At 42.1% G+C, this 16,365-nt stretch overlaps 2 protein-coding genes across 3 annotated transcripts; both read left to right on the plus strand.

The window, feature by feature from the left end:
* The first annotated feature begins 4,949 nt into the window (after window positions 1-4,949).
* tlx1 (T cell leukemia homeobox 1) lies at window positions 4,950-11,137 on the plus strand. Of its 2 annotated transcripts, none has more exons than XM_071481671.1 (3): window positions 4,950-5,644; window positions 7,389-7,590; window positions 9,414-11,137. In XM_071481671.1, the coding sequence occupies exons 1-3, from the start codon at window positions 5,212-5,214 to the stop codon at window positions 9,622-9,624; spliced, it is 846 nt and encodes a 281-aa protein (XP_071337772.1). In that variant the 5' UTR covers window positions 4,950-5,211; the 3' UTR covers window positions 9,625-11,137. The 2 variants fall into 2 exon arrangements, with proteins under 2 accessions (XP_071337772.1, XP_071337771.1); XM_071481670.1 differs by having other exon boundaries at window positions 5,137-5,644; window positions 7,353-7,590.
* Window positions 11,138-14,760: 3,623 nt separating this feature from the next.
* sdhaf4 (succinate dehydrogenase complex assembly factor 4) lies at window positions 14,761-16,238 on the plus strand. The gene is made up of 3 exons (XM_071481675.1): window positions 14,761-14,951; window positions 15,098-15,211; window positions 15,836-16,238. Exons 1-3 carry the CDS (start codon window positions 14,876-14,878, stop codon window positions 15,943-15,945), a joined length of 300 nt encoding a protein of 99 aa, XP_071337776.1. The 5' UTR covers window positions 14,761-14,875; the 3' UTR covers window positions 15,946-16,238.
* The last annotated feature ends 127 nt before the right edge of the window (window positions 16,239-16,365 follow it).

The following is a 16,365-nucleotide window of genomic DNA, read 5'->3' on the forward strand; positions in this document are numbered from 1 at the left end:
CCCCTTCAGCTCCACCTTCTTGTCCAAATATGGTTTCTTCTGGTTTCAAAAAACCAAGATGGTGACGGACAAATTACAAACTCAGCAGTTCACAAACCAGTGGGTGACGTCAATGTGGGTGTCCACTTATTTTGCACGTGTTTTCTTTTGCAGTGCACTGAGGTCTCTGGGCCTATTGCTGCCACCACAGGGAGCGTGGCTGGCACAACTCAATCATCACATCTACACTGACACCAACTTATTCTTATAGTTTAAGCAGTAACTTCATCAGTGAGATCTGCTGACACCACACACAGGTAAACTCTACAAACCAGCCTCTTTTTCAGATACATATGGGTTTATAGTGCTGGTCAGTAAAAGTCAATCACTGCATGTAATCCATTGTCATTTCCACAGAGCCCCCCACACCCTTCAGACCAGTGGTTAGGGAGAGCTCATCTAGGATTGAGAGGGAAAGCTGATGGAGCTGGCGACAGAGAGGTGGAGGTCAAGGGTCAAGGACTCTGCAGGTACCCCTCCCCCATTACACATACACACACACACACACGCATATCTCACTCCTTAAAAAAGGGAAAAAAAGACAAAACAGGAGCCACAGGTTGCAACACGGAGTCACAATAATAGTTACACACCCTATTCAAACTGCTGCAACACATCCAAATATACGTATCAGCATTAAATATGTGTTTACTGCCAACTCATTATTTCATTAGTTAGTCTAATAAAAAAAAACCCTAACAAAACAGTGTCTAAAATTATTATTATTTGGTTTTTAAAGCATTTACTGGATGATAAAGTATGTATACATGCAGTGTTCATTTCAGGTGCTGTGGTGATGAGGTTATCTGTCAACCTTCTCCTTCTTCTTTCAACTTGTTTTCCTAAGTGACTCTGGGTCGATACACACAGACATATCTCCCGGCTGCTCTGCATAGAAGAAACTTGAGCTTCTTCCTCCTCTTTGATGCATGTCTCTATAAATAGTTACTAAAAATGGTCTGAAAATTTAGATTTTCTCTTCATTTTCAACAGCTGGGACCTTGTGTTAATTAAGATGGCTGCTGTTATATCCTGACATACACACAGTGTTTGAGGTCCACCACGTTAAAGCTAATGCAGTCCAACAGAGCAGCTCTGCAGTAAATCCACCCTGCATAAAGAGACTGTCCTCCCAGAAACAGACAGCAGGCTGAAAGTGTGTGACTTTGAATGCAGGAGACTGCAGTTCATCTCCATTTCCTACACACAGACATGACTGGTTTGTTTTCACCATGATCATCATTTAACCCTGGCGGACTCTGACTCAGCAGTGACTGATCAGAAAATGTCTTTATGAATCATTTGTAATTGATTGATTAGGAACAGTTTGGGGAGGCCCTGATAAAGGATCAGATGATCAGATCAGGAAACACTCATGAGTCATTATGGAAACGGCAAAGACAAAGGACTCATCATGTTATATGTTATACAGGATGAGTTGTTTGAGAAAGTTGTAAAGTTTTGTTGAAACTATTCTTAAATGTTGATCTGTATGCATGAGGTTCTAGTGTTGTTTCTAATATTTTGTTCACCCTATTTACAAGTACAGAAACAGATTAGGGCCATATGAAAAATCTTTTGGGATTTTCTTTTTTTTTTCTCTCATTTTGATGTCGGAATTCTTAGAAAATAAAATAAAACAAATCAAAAGTTATAATTGAATTTTAAGTCAGAATTCTTAATATATATATATATATATATATATATATATATATATATATTCTTTTTTTTTTTAAGTCAAAACTGAGTTTAAAGTCAGAATACTGAGGGGAAAAAAGTCAGAAATTCCGTGTTTAAAGTCACAATTTATTTATTTATTTATTTTCAACAAATACATTTTTCAGGTGTTCCTCTTCTGTAAATAAGGCAGACATAACATTAGAAACACTTCATACAAAATCAGAGCAAAGTTTAACAGCAGCACCAAACAGCCATTGGTAAGAAAACAGCTCTAACAACACAAACTGCAGCTCAGACCCTTCATGCAGAGCAGACCCAGTCTGAGCTAAAGCTCAGCAAATCAAGCTACACAGTAATGTCAGTGAGAGAGTCAGTGAGTGAGAACAAAGCAACACTGCACTGGATGTGTGTCTTTTTGTGAGTCTGGGGTTGTGAATTGTCTTGTGTTTGTTCTTTAGACATTTTCAACCTTTTTTTGTAATGATCCTTTAAATGTTAAAACGGTGTTCCTGCTGCTACAATGTGAGCATGTTATCAGCCTGTTTCCTGTTTGAAAGAAGTCTACAGCACCTAGAGGCCGACAGACCAGTGAGCAGGGCAGGGTGTCCACTCAGACAGGAGACGGTTATCGTGGGGGGCTCCGGCTGTGGCTGGGTTTAGACTGACACAGTGATGGGCCCTGGCAGCTTCAGACACCGGGATTATTCGGCCTGCGGAGATTCTGCTGCCTTAAAGGGCGCGAAATCAATACGCGTCTCCATTTAAAACCAGCAGATTTTTTTTTTAAACCCCACTGGAGCCTCTGAAATGAAAATGGTCGCTAGATAATTGAGTTAGAAACGAAGCCACAGCAGTGAGGTGCAGCGTCACTGTCAGACAGATCCGGCCTCTGACCAGCCCGCATGTGAGCCGCTGCTGCGTCTCAGAAAGCCGGCACCGGAACAATGTCCATAACAAATCAATAATCACTAAATGATCGCTCAGTTATTCTGGTTCGTTCATGTCCATAAATCAGTTTATTTCGAAAAAATGTAGGAGATTAGGCCCATCAGGATCCACCAATAAAAACAAATCATCATCATCATTATTATTATTATTATTATTATTATTATTAGTTCACATGTTTCCTTCCTTTTGTGCGTGTTCGGAGAAAAACAGAATTTCTTTTCCTTGTAAAAAAAACCCAAAAAACAGCGGACCTACTTCTTTGTGTTGTGTTCATATAAAGCCGTTGTGGTGGATCACCTGGTAAAGCTGTTCTTAAACACAGCTCAGTGTTTGCGGCCACATTCGTCCACCACTGCATGTGCTCTCAGTCACTCGGCCGCTTTTGCTGCTCCCTAATGTTCATTACTGGTCCTCATTTAAACGGATAGGAGCAGCGCGGTGTGCTGATAGGCTACCGCCCGCATTAAAGTTTGATGTAGAACAATTGACCAATGAGCGGCGTTGAAAGCAGATCAAACTTTAATACATTTAATGCCCCGTGTTAAGTAATTATGTCCCAGTGGCTTTTAGGAGGAGAGAAAATCAATGAGCCACACGGTTTAATATTTCATTGAATTGTTGTGCAGTCGGTGTGTCGGTGAGTGTGGAGCTGCCGGTAATGGGGAAGCCGCGCTGGTTATTTATGATCTACGGTGAAAACACAGCCTCATCCATTTGTTCTGCTGGTCCACAATAAATACCCCTCTCATTTAAATCCGCTGCATAGTCATTGATCATTTTCGGATTCGTTAATATTCTTAATGAATGGAGCCGAAAGTCGAATAATGACTTATTACTTATTTGCATTATTAAAATGTCACTTGAACTCTGCGGCCGCGGCGGGTTCCAGTCCTGCACAGACGCCGTGGAGAACTACTCCAGAAGCGGGGGCGGCTCTGCTCTGAGTCCCGCACAAACCCGTGGAACCGCATCAGTGTTTGCAGCGGTGTCATCACTCTGAGCATGAATTAATAATGGCGCCAGCTCCGCAACAACATACGAGCGCCGCGCATTAAACATCAGTCATTTTTTCACTGATTTATATCGGAACATTTCCACCCATTAGGCCAATTTATTAGGATGAACACTGACCGAGCTCTGTGAATTGTATTAATTGTATTAATTATCTTTTGTGAAGTGTGTTGTTGTGGTTTTATTGAATTAATGCTATTTATTCGCTTCAGCCCTATAATGCCAATAACTGCACAGCATCTTTACAATGAGCTCAGTTCGTGGACGGACGTTTCCCTGCTCCATAACTCTTCCTTTACTGGAAACTGTGCATGGAAACCTGAAAGGCATGTTAAAGAACTACTCTGCTAATTCTGGCTTTATTCTATTATCCATCAATCTGACCTCAGGTTTAATACAGCCCGACAGGGTTTGCACTGAGCAGCTGCAGGGAAAATAATAAAAAATAAAATAAAATAAAATAAAAATAATACATTTTAGATCAGATACTCAAAAGTGAAAGTTAGGAGACAAAAGACTTGATCGGGACATCCCTCCTTCTGCCTCAGCCCCGGCACTGATCCATCCGTGGTTAAATGCAGAACAGAATAGATGCTTTGCGATGCACCTTAACATGACTGCTCACTGCAGCTGCCCGGACCGGAGGCTCAGAGCCCGGCACCGAGAACAGGAAGAGCAGACTGACAGGAAAACATGGGTCCAGAAGGGCTGAGATATTCTGGACGGCACCTCTGAGTCTGTGTCTGTCACAGGAACCGACCCAGAGCCAGCGGGACGGAGTGGGAGTGTGTGAGTGTGTGTGTGTGTGTGTGAGTGTGTATGAGTGTGTGTGTGTGTGTGTGAGTGTGTGTGTGAGTGTGTATAAGTGTGTGTGTGTGTGTGTGTGTGTGAGTGTGTGTGTGTGAGTGTGTATGAGTGTGTGTGTGTACTTGTACTTGCTACACAGTAAGGACCAAAAAAAGAATTTTACTAACAGAGTGAGGACATTTTGGCCGGTCTTCACTTTTTGAGACACCTTCAAATCACATGTTGAGGGTTAAGACTTGGTTTTAGAGTTATGGTTAGAATTAGGTTATGGTTAAGGTTAGGGTCAGGGTCAGGGTTAGGGTTAGGCACTCAGGTGTGATGGTTAAGGTTAGGGTAAGGGGCTAGGGAATGCATTATGTCAATGAGTGTCCTCACAAAGATAGAAGTACAAGTATGTGTGTGTGTGTGGGAGTGTGTGTCCACCTGTTAATCAGTATTTTATGAAGTGCACCAGAGCTCGCGCAGTCTTTAGGCCTAAAACCGGCTCTGAGTCTCGCGCTGTCTGTTTGGCGCTTTGATTGATGTCCTCCCATCGGGGAGGGGGTGGTGGTGGGGGGTGGGGTGGGGGCTGATGGCTGTGGGCTCCCTGCACACACGCGCAGACTCACACGTGCGGCTGCGCCCACTAGATAACGGCCGGAGCTCGTGCAGGAGGAGCCCAGTCCGTGGAGCGGCGCGTGGAGCAGACAGTGTTCCTCGCGCCGGAGTGGGGGGCTCGCGGAGGCCATGGAGCAGCTCGGGATACTGAGCGCGCACCTGCAGCAGCACGCGCACGCGGAGCCCATCAGCTTCGGCATCGACCAGATCCTCAGTCACGTGGAGCAGAGCTGCGTGCTGGGCGCGAGGATGCACGAGCCGGACTACGGGTATCCGGCGTACAGCGGCTCGAGCGGCTGCGGCACCGGCGGCGGCTTCGCGTGCAACACCGGATACAGCGGCTCCAGCAGCTCGTGCGGGGTGGCCCCCCTCGGAGGGGCCTATCACATGAACATGGGCGTGAGCGCGAACGGGACTAACGGGGGGCCCGCCGGGGTCATCCGTGTCCCCGCGCACCGGCCACTGAACGGCGGGAACTCCTCCGCGCCGCCGCTGAGCGGGACCGCGCTCACCTTCCCCTGGATGGAGAGCAACCGGCGCTACACCAAGGACCGGTTCACCGGTACGTGGAACCCAAATAAAATGATACTCAATAAAATGACATTAAACAAAATAAAATGACATTAAACAAAGTAAAATGACATAAAATAAAATGACATAAAATAAAATAAAATGACATTAAATAAATAAAATGACATAAAATGACATAAAATAAAATAAAATAAAATAAAATAAAATAAAATAAAATGCTGTCAGGAACAAGAGAAGATAAGCTACTGTGAAAAGGCCAAAATCTAGAGTCAAGAAAAAATACAGCAGAGGCCGTAGCTATTTGTCTTCATTTCACCAGTTCACACGGAGAAAATTTCACCTCACAACCAGTGAGTAATGACTCATAAAGGATTATGTCTGTTATTCAGTCAGTGATTATTAGAGGTCGTTATTAATTCCTGGCAGTTTTAGCTTGATCTCTGTGGCTCAACCCAACAGGCTAAAAATGTAGAACATCAATTTAAGCTAAAATGAAAGAGTCACTGTGTAAAACTGTCCGTTTTTAAAGCTTAACCAGAAATCTTCTTTCCTAGCTTCTGTATTAAATTGAAGCTCATTAATGTTACTGAAGTTGGTTTGTTTGTCTGAAGTCATTCTAAAATATGGAACTTATCAATAATCATATTGATAAGTTCAATATGATTTAATGAACATTAATTGTTGAGAGGCCAATGATCATCTTTGTTATCTATCTATCTATCTATCTATCTATCTATCTATCTATCTATCTATCTATCTATCTATCTATCTATCTATCTGCCTGAGCAGTAATGCACAACAGTAGGTTATTACTGTAAGATATTGGAGACTGAAAATAATAATAAGAATAATAATAATAATTATTATTATTATTATTATTACGTAGACTGCTGTTATGACATTTTACAGTGTGGTGTTGTGTGTCATGAACAATGTGAGCTGTATAACTCTTCGTCTTCTGTTTCCGTATAATGCTATAGCTGCTCTGCATTCATTTTAAATTTAATACACTCTACTGATATAATGTCACATGTGAGCCCATCTAGAGCAGGAGAACTGGACTGACTTGTTTTGTCACAAGGCTGTTGGCCGCAAAAATATTGTGATAAATAATTTCATCACTCAGGCCGAAAACAAGTCCTCCAACCATCTTTGAATATGGATTCAATAAATGCATAAACGTGCCTGCATGTTCTCCAAAGGTTCTTTGGTTATGTCATAAATGAAAAAATATAAATGTATATTAATATTTACATACATGAATGCACATATCAAACAGACTGAGTTCTCCAAACATTAACCAAAGGCTCTGTGGCTGTGGCCTGAAAATAAATATGTAAGTAAACAGAAAACAAACAGAGGCAGTAACCTTCCTGCTGTAAAACTGAACATGACTTGAAAACAGTAAGCAAAGCAGTTTTGGATAAACTGTGTACGAGACAATAACTGTGTAGACAGTGTTGTTTTGTGATATATTCGTTGAATACTTACAGGCCTACTTTAAGATCAGATATACTGTCCTGTGCTTTCAGCTACTGTATCGAGAGCTGTAGCTTGTTCAACGCCCACGCTGCACTGCTGCTGCTCCATCAGTGCTCTCTGCTGCTCTGGTCTGTTTTCCCTGCATACCCTGCTTTGACCTGGCCTCTTCTGTCCTGCCCATGCTGTCCTGTCCTGTCCTTTCCTGCCCTGCCCTGCCCTGTGCCCTGTCCCATCCTGCCCTGTCCTGTCCTGTCCAGTGTCCCTCTCACCCCTCACTGTAACACGTCGTGTAGGTCATCCCTACCAGAACCGGACCCCTCCTAAGAAGAAGAAGCCTCGGACGTCCTTCACTCGCCTGCAGATCTGTGAGCTGGAGAAACGGTTCCACCGGCAGAAGTACCTGGCTTCGGCGGAGCGGGCTGCCCTGGCTAAAGCCCTGAAGATGACTGACGCTCAGGTTAAAACCTGGTTCCAAAACAGACGCACCAAATGGAGGTGAAATCCTGCTTGATTTGACAAGACATTGTTTGTTTCCCTTGTGTTATCTCTGTACAGCGGAGGGAGAGTTTAGAGAATTTTAAAAGCCTGAATAACTTTTCTTTATGAGGGACTGGAGGTCCTTATGGTTCCTAAGGCCAACTAGGGATCCTCCAGTAGTTTTTAAGGGCCACAAGGTCCCATTAGACCAAACTCGAAAAAGTGTCTGTTATTGTGTCAAGCCCAGTATGACAGTTTTATACTTACTGTATAATTAATGACATTTCTATCATTAGCTTCCCTCCCACCATAGTTATCTACTTATGTGCCCTCAATACACTAGTATTAAAACATAAGTAATAAACACTCAGTGTCCAGTTTATTAAGTCAAACGAATACAACAGTCCTGCAGTCCAGCCTCCTTCATATGGGTCGGGTTGTGTTGAAACTCTGTCAGAGAGGTATGGTCACTCTGCAGGATGCAGCTCCTGGAGCTGATGCTTTACACAGAGAGGTGCTCCTGTCATCACAGTCATGATAATGGGTTGGACAAACTAATCACCTGTCAGGAAGGGAGGATTTACTGCAGGGCAGTTGTATTAAAGTGCATCAGTTTGAGTCTGGTGTAGCCAGAAAACTGAACACAGTGTATAAAAAACTCGTTAATGGACTCTCAGTCTCCACAAGCACCACAGGACAGGATCCTTTAGATTTAACTAGAATGTTTTATTTCTTCTAAATGTCAGCGTAAAAAAGCCTGAGGTAAGAACCTCCGAGTTCCTGTGAGGCAGAAAGAAAACATCATGGTTGGTTTAAAAAAAAGCAAGAAAAAGAAGATATATGCCTATTTGTTTGCGTTTTTTCCGCAAATGATTTACTAAAAAGAAACAGGGTTTAACGACGGCGAGTAACAGAAAGAAGCCCGCACATTTTCATTAAAGAAGTGTCGTGTAGATTATGTTTGGACGTGTCATATTTCAAATGATCGGTGAATTCAGAGCCTTCCATAAATAAAACATTCGGTTTTGACGTAAATCTGAATTGATAATATTTTTATTTTCTTTAAAAAAGACTGCCGTTGTCTCAAAATTATTTATAAGATAGAAGAGCGCAGAGCTCGACCAAGGCCAAAGTCAAATTCATAATAGGGTAAATGAAGAGAAGCCATTCTTCCGTGGTCCAGGCCCAGTCCCTTCACCAGTTTCAGTAGGTACTTTTTGTGTAATCCTGCAGACAAACGGACACCGGTGAAAACAAAACCTCCTCCTCGTTATTAAAAGGCAACAAAAACAAGATCTGGACAGACACAAATTTCTGCAGAAATGCTTTTTGAATGTACATCTTTGAATTTTTAATTTAAATTTAATAAAGGATAAAAAATAAATAAAAAAGTAAGCCTAGCTGAGAAACGAAAATATTTCAGTCTTTTTCCACAGTGACGTCCTCTATCCCCGGGCTGATACCCACTGTGTGGCCTACCTAATCCCAAATGTTTATATTATATTATATTATATTATATTATATTATATTATATTATATTATATTATATTATATTATATTATATTATATGTTATTATATGTTATTATATGTTATTATATGTTGTTTATATATCACGCATATATATATTTTCAATATGTAATAGCCTATATTAAAAGAAACTGTTGGTGTCTGTTAATAAAACTATGCTAGTAGCCTAATATATAACGTAAGATAAAGCGCTGCTGATAATGATTCTCAGCCGCAGATGAAGCCGCTGATGAAGCCGCTGATGAAGCTCTCGTCACCGTGCTGCCTGTGGCTGCCTGTGTGAGTCCGCGGTGTTTCCTTGTGGCTGTTGCAGGCGGCAGACGGCGGAGGAGCGGGAGGCGGAGCGGCAGCAGGCCAACCGGATCCTCATGCAGCTGCAGCAGGAGGCCTTCCAGAAGACCATCAACCAGCCAGTGACCCCGGACCCGCTGTGCCTGCAGAACAGCTCTCTGTTCGCCCTGCAGAACCTGCAGCCCTGGACCGAGAACACCGCCAAGATCAGCAGCGTGTCGGCCTGCGAGTAGAACCAACACACGGCCTGCAGCTGGTACCTGCACCGGTACCGACCGACTGCTGGAGGGCAGAGACACGGGCTGCAGCCCGCTGCGGGGCACCGTGCAGAGGTGGCCCCCGGTGCAGGACACGATTTGATAGATGATGGTTATGAGGTCACCCCCCTGCCCTTATTATCACCCACTCTCTGCAGCTAAGGGCAAACATGCTTCACATGGGCTCACTCGGCACTACAACCATCTAATGAGGGTCCACAGTCTATTGTGGGTCCTGCAGAACCCTGGATCCTTGCTTCAGCCCGGCACAGGCCGGGCTGCAGGGTTGATACTTTGGGATGAACATTGTGCTCCTCTGTCAGAGGACCAGGACTGCGTTGTTGTATTATAGTTTACCTATCAGAGACTTGATGTTTCATAAACAGCATATTTTCATATTTGATGTCTGCCATCAGTGTCGGTATTTATCTGCCATGTTAATGGACCTTTCACTGCAAAATAACAGCACTTGTTTTAGCACCTTTATATGAATTCAAACATGTAATCCAACACATCTGAATGAAGAGGACTCAACAAACTGAGGACATCTGTCTTTGACCATTTTATAATTTAGGTATGAAGCCTCTGATCGGAGGAGAAACAACATTTAATGGCACTTTCCAGCTGCATTTCACTTTCACTGAGCATATGTCACATTTCCTGAACTCTTATTTTTCTACAAATGTCTCACAAACTGTTTTCTCCTGTTTGGCTGTGTGTGTGTGTGTGTGTGTGAACAGATGTGTGAGGCTAAGATCAAACAAACTGATTAACCACAAACCAGCCATCAGTCCACAGGGCTTTTATTGTCTTATCTGACCTTTTTAGTGGTGTGTGCTATGGCTTTCTGTGTGTGTGTGTGTGTGTGTGTGTGTGTGTGTGTGTGTGTGTGTATGCGCACACCCATCATGCTGGAGTGCACATGCCAAAAGAAATAAGTATAGAAACATAACATCTGTTTCTATACTGATGACAATAATAATTCATTTTTCTCTCTGCAGAGTTGATAATGGAAGTAAATTCAAAATCTCTTTAGTATACAGCTGTAGCAGTTGACTATCAGCAAAAATTTGGATAATTGTTTCATGATTATTACTTTTTTGTCATTTTTTAGCATACATGTCTAATATTCCAATATATTTCCAGCTTCTCAGATTTGATGCTTTTCTTTGTCATATGTCACATATCACATATATTCAGGGTTTACACTGTTGAACAAAACATTTGAATATGTCGACTTGGACGTGTCACATTTTATTGTTAATTGCCATTTTATGCACAAAACAATTTATTGCTTAATTGAAAAAACAATTAGCAGATTAACAGATAATGAACAGAATTGTTAGTTGCAGTGTTAATTATCCATAATTACTTTTCAGCCACATGTAAATTTTATTTTTGTCAGTGGAAATATATTTTTAACTCATGCTCATGTTCATGCTACGATATATTCTGTCACTTAAAGTAAACTTAAAAGGTAAAAACAGTAGAATCAGTCCACTGCTTCTTGCTCCACCATGTTTTTTTGTTTTTTTTTCTCTAATGCTAAGTGTTTGGCTCAGAAGTTGGTTATAAACATTAGACATATCTGAAAATGATGACAATAATAAGCAACATGTGTCCAGTCAGTTCCAACAGAAGATAACCATAATTTACACTCAGCCACAGGTGAAAGAAAACCAGTGTGGCAGATGTTTATCTCCACATCGAGCAGACACAGAGCAGCGGCATGATTCATGTGTTGTGGTGTCTGTGTCCACATGATGAATCTCAGCCCAGTCTTCCCTCTTTTCTCGCTCTGTGTTTGGTTTCCTCCAGCTCCTGAGGGAAATCTCCGGCTCTTTAGCTGCTAAATGCTCCGCTATGTTCCCCAGCTGCTCTGACTGTGTCTGTCTGCTGTTTTACTTTTTACAGCATTTAATCTGAAAACAACTGACAACGAGGCTATGAGAGCAGTGAGAGTGAACCAGAACAGATAATTCTCTGTAGGTTCATCACCACCAAAACCACCTTTCACATTATTATTTGACAAAACTCTGATCATCAAAATATTGGTTCCAGCTGCTTTTGCCTGATCCTGAGTTCCTCTCATGATCTGGGGCATTTTTTTTAAACCAATTTTATTATTTTGTGAACATGTTATTAAAAATGAAATAGTGACTAGCACACAGTAAACCTGGAGCTCACACTGGACAACATTCAAAGAGAAGAAGAGTGATGGTTATAGTGGAGGGACAGCAGCTCAGTTTTCTCCTGAGGCTCCTGTGTAGGTTCAGCCAGATGTCAATAAAACTGAAAAGTCAATGTGATAAACATAATGAAAGGAACAAGAAATCATAAAAATGAATGAATAAATCTAAAAATAAAAACAAACCCCAAATTTAATAAATTAATTTAACAAAAGAAAAAAGGACAATAAATGTAATAAAATAATAGTTAGATAAAATAGAAAATGAATTACCAGAAGGATTTTAAATCAAATTCAACTTGAGATCTTTTGGGAATAATATGTCAAGATGGAGAAATCCTCCTCCCTCAATAACATGTTATTTTTATCTTTGGCCCTGTGACCAGCTCTGAAGTTTGTACAAATACTGCTCCCTCCTGATCCCTGTGTGTATGTTGTGTCTCTACATCTCAGGCCATTTAATCAGACATTTAATCATGCAACCACATTTTTTTTGTTTAACTGATCATCCCATTTATCAGCTCTCACACTATATTCCCAAATAAGGGAGGGGACTCCCTCTATCTGGCTCTATCTGGGACTACATGAGGAGATTTTTCAAATGCAGATATGAATTTATAATGTGCCATTTTTTGGGGAAAGGAAGAATAAGTGTAAACATGTATCTGTATTTCTTTTTTACACAGCAGATATCTCACTTCACACAAACATATTGTGTATATTTTGATGCATCTATAAACGTTCTCAGATGTTAAAAAAAAATGGTAAATGCATTTTTTGTCCAAGAATTTTTGGGTGTGTTTTGGAGTTGGCAGCACATGCTGGGCCAGCTGGCAGTGTGTGTGTGTGTGTGTGTGTGTGTGTGTGTGTGAGTGAGATGTGATATTCTCCAGGACTGCTTTCTAAAAGCTTGAAGAGGAATGTAAAGGAGAATTTCATCATCCACTCAGAAGTATCAGCACTGAGTCGCTGGAGCTGAGCTACAGTGAAACCTCCTGGAATTCCTCCCACACACACAAACACACACACACTTTTACCCTGGGGAGGAAGCATGGTCACCAGAGCTGATAAAGGTAAAGCAAGTTGAGAAACTGTTTTTCTCTGGAGTATTTGACTCGTGAACGCAGAGCTGTCCTCTGTCCACATACTTTTATCTTTTATGCTCATATTATTTACGATCTTATTTTTGGCACCTTCAGCTCCATGTAGAGAATTGTCAGTGCCCCTCCAGCACCAACCGTGTGTCAGCAGTTTGTGTTGCACGAAGCAGCTCCATTAAAAAAAAGCTTTGGTTTGGAGGAACTTGACTGTCCCACCCAGATCCCTGACCTCAACCCAGTGAGCCAGACCTCATCACCAACCATCAGTGCTGGACCTCACGGATGCTCTGGTGACTAAATGGGAGCAAATCCCTGCAGCAGGTTCAACATGAAGGCTGTGGAGTCCATTAGAGCAGCACATCAATGTTATCTGCTATCTGTGCAAACATGACTATTTATTATACAGTAGCCTATACAAAAATTCTGCCTCATATGACTCCAGAGCCCTTTGGCTGCTGGGGAGTGTGAAAGTTTGTTCTTGATCTAAGGAAACAGTAGATAAACGGTAGTAAATACCTCAAGGTCAACTTACCAGATATCTCCAGAGCTTTCAACCACATCTTGTGCTTTTCATCAGTGGATCGAATTTGGTTGTGAGAGTTGCTCACTACACACGTACGCTGAAAGAATCTGTGCGGCCTTCCACAGGCTGCTGATGATGCAGAGTCATTTCAGAGTCATGGTTTCCAAGTGTTCCTTTGTAAAGGTTGTGTTTGTCTTTCTGAGTCACTGTGTCTCTCTTCTTGTAGCACTGAACATGTCACCTCACAGCCAAGAGCTGTTCTTGGGGAAGTGGTGTGTATTTACACTGAATGACTAAATGAAATTATGGTGTATACCTAAAGACAAAATAATCTTAACTCACACTTATCTCCAGGCTTTCATCCCCATATTCCTCTCTTCTAGTGCACACTTTGTCATGGGGAAGCTCCAGTCAGCTGCAGCTCTGGTGTTAACCCTGCACTCCACTCATTTGTTCTTCATTTACACAGGAGCAAAGCAAACCACATTACTGAAGCAGCTCAGTCTTTAATTTTCAATAAACCAACATGTGCTGCCTCAACATGCCCCATACAATAATTCCCTGTTAATTAGGACTCGTGTCTGTAGCTTAATAGCAGAGTTAATGTGATGTGCTCTCTGAGGCTACGAGGAGCTGCAGACTGTGGAGGATTCATTCCAGCTCAGGCTTGTAGGAGGAGACGAACAGGATGGCACGTTTGCTGCCAAACTGATGCAGATGAAAATGCACCGTTATTTTTAAGTTCTTGGTTGCACAGAAGGTCATTTCTCTATAAAGTCACGGTAGTAAGTGCAGCTACACCCACTTTGTTAGGAACACCTGTACACCTGCTTATTCATGTAATTATCCAATCAGCCAATCGTGTGGCAGCAGTGTAGGCTCCTGCAGATACAGGTCAGGAGCTTCAGTTAATGTTCACATCAAACATGAGAATGTGGAAAAAATGTGATCTAAATGACTTTGGCAGTGACTGGATTGTTGGTGTCAGACAGGCTGGTTTGAGTGAAACTGCTCATCTCCAGGGATTTTTATATACAGTCAACAGTCACTGAGTCAAAAACCATCTCTGTGGAGGAGACACCATCTTCACAGAACTTCAAAATGAACAACATGTTGAAGCTTAATATTAATATTCATAATGATAATAATAATAATAATAATAATAATAATAATAAGAAGAAGAAGAAGAAGAAGAAGAAGAAGAAGAAGAGAGATCAAAGCTTATATGCAGTGCTATGTCTCCCTCTAGTGGCGCGTAATAAACATTGCATTGCCGCAGTACACTACATTTTCCCGTCGCAGGGTGATGACGAAAACTGCGTCGATGAAGCTCGACAAACAATAACAGCATCCTTGTGTAAGTGTCCGAGCAGAGCAGAGATAAAGTGTGTGTCCGTGTGTGTTCGAGCTGCTGACATGTCTGTGCTGCGGTGCCTCTGTGCCTCAGCCAGGAGACACATCGTGTTTCCGGGTCTGGACCGGGTCTTCACAGGTGAGCTAACCGAACCTCGGTCCCTGCTCCTGGGCTTCATGTCTTCGTGTTGAAGCCTAAAGCTGCTGTTCTCGTGTTTTACTCATGTTTGATATCAGGCTGGAGGTCCCTCTTGTCCCTCATGTCCCTCTGTCTGTCCTCCTCAGGGTGTTCACGAACAGCCAGCGGAGCGGCGAAGGACAAGGAGCCGCTGAAGAAAGCTAAAACCCCGCAGGGTCGGTTTGACAGCTCCGAGGAGAAGAGCAGAGATGTTCTGGAAAGTGAGGATGATGTGTCTGTGGTTGTGTGGTCTGGTTGTGGCTGTAGACCTGAAATAGACAGAGACAGAGAACTGTCAGTGCAGCTGGCTTCTTTGTGTCAATTACAATGAATTATAATTCACCCTGAGGCTCAAGGTCCACTTATTAGTATTTTTCAGAACTTTCAACCACATCTCACAGTGTTTGATTTTCTCAGTTGTCATGTGACTGCATTGAACTGAAGTTGCTTACTCTATTAGTTGAGAAAGACTGTGCTAATATGGTTGAAATCTCAGGAAGAAGCTAGTAAGTGGACATTGAGACCAGAAATGTTTAAGAAGGGTTTGAGCAGAAAGCATTAGTTGTAGTTAGTTGGGTCCTGGGACCCCCGGGGGGCCTAGAGGGGGTATCTGGGGCTTCCTAGCAAAAAGGGGAATAATTTATTTTCACTATAATTCCTTCCGTAAGTAATGTATGACAAATTTGATCATGGATTTCAAACACTTTCTGTAATAAAACACCTGAAACCAAAAATCTTAACAGATAGTTTAGGGGTCTTTGACATGAAAGAGTTTCAGAAGCACTATTTTAAAAAAGGAAAACCATCTGAACTAAAGGAGTGTCTTTCAAACTGTTGTTCCCCAGAGTTCCCTGATGACGTGAACCCTGTAACCAAGGAGAAGGGGGGCCCTCGGGGTCCAGAACCCACCCGCTACGGAGACTGGGAGAGAAAGGGCCGCTGTGTCGACTTCTAGTTCATTACCTATAGATCTGTTGTATCACACCTGCATTCTGGAGATGTAGAAGAAGATACACATTGTGTTTCTGACTGTGAATGTATCAATACTCATCAACATACATGTTGCACAAAGAAACATACATGTATATTATACACGTGTACCTGAAGTGTGTCCTGGCTGTTAATATTGTACATTTTGCTGAAAAACAGAACACAAAACAACATTAAAAAAAAGTCAAATTGATGTTGTGAGAGTGAGCATGGTCCTGTGTTCTCATTGTTCAGATCAATAAAAGAAAAGTGATTCTATGCACATGTCCTCTGTGTTGATCAATTTATTTTCACTATGTCTATATGACTCTGTCAGACAGACGACTGTAGCTGGAAACGTAGGTGAACCACATTCAATGATCAAGTAAAGCAAGAAGTTAGAACA

This window comes from Trachinotus anak, unplaced genomic scaffold, assembly GCF_046630095.1.
Source record: "Trachinotus anak isolate AG129_WGS33_773 ecotype Australia unplaced genomic scaffold, CSIRO_AGI_Tana_v1 ptg000007l, whole genome shotgun sequence".
Lineage (NCBI taxonomy): Eukaryota > Metazoa > Chordata > Actinopteri > Carangiformes > Carangidae > Trachinotus > Trachinotus anak.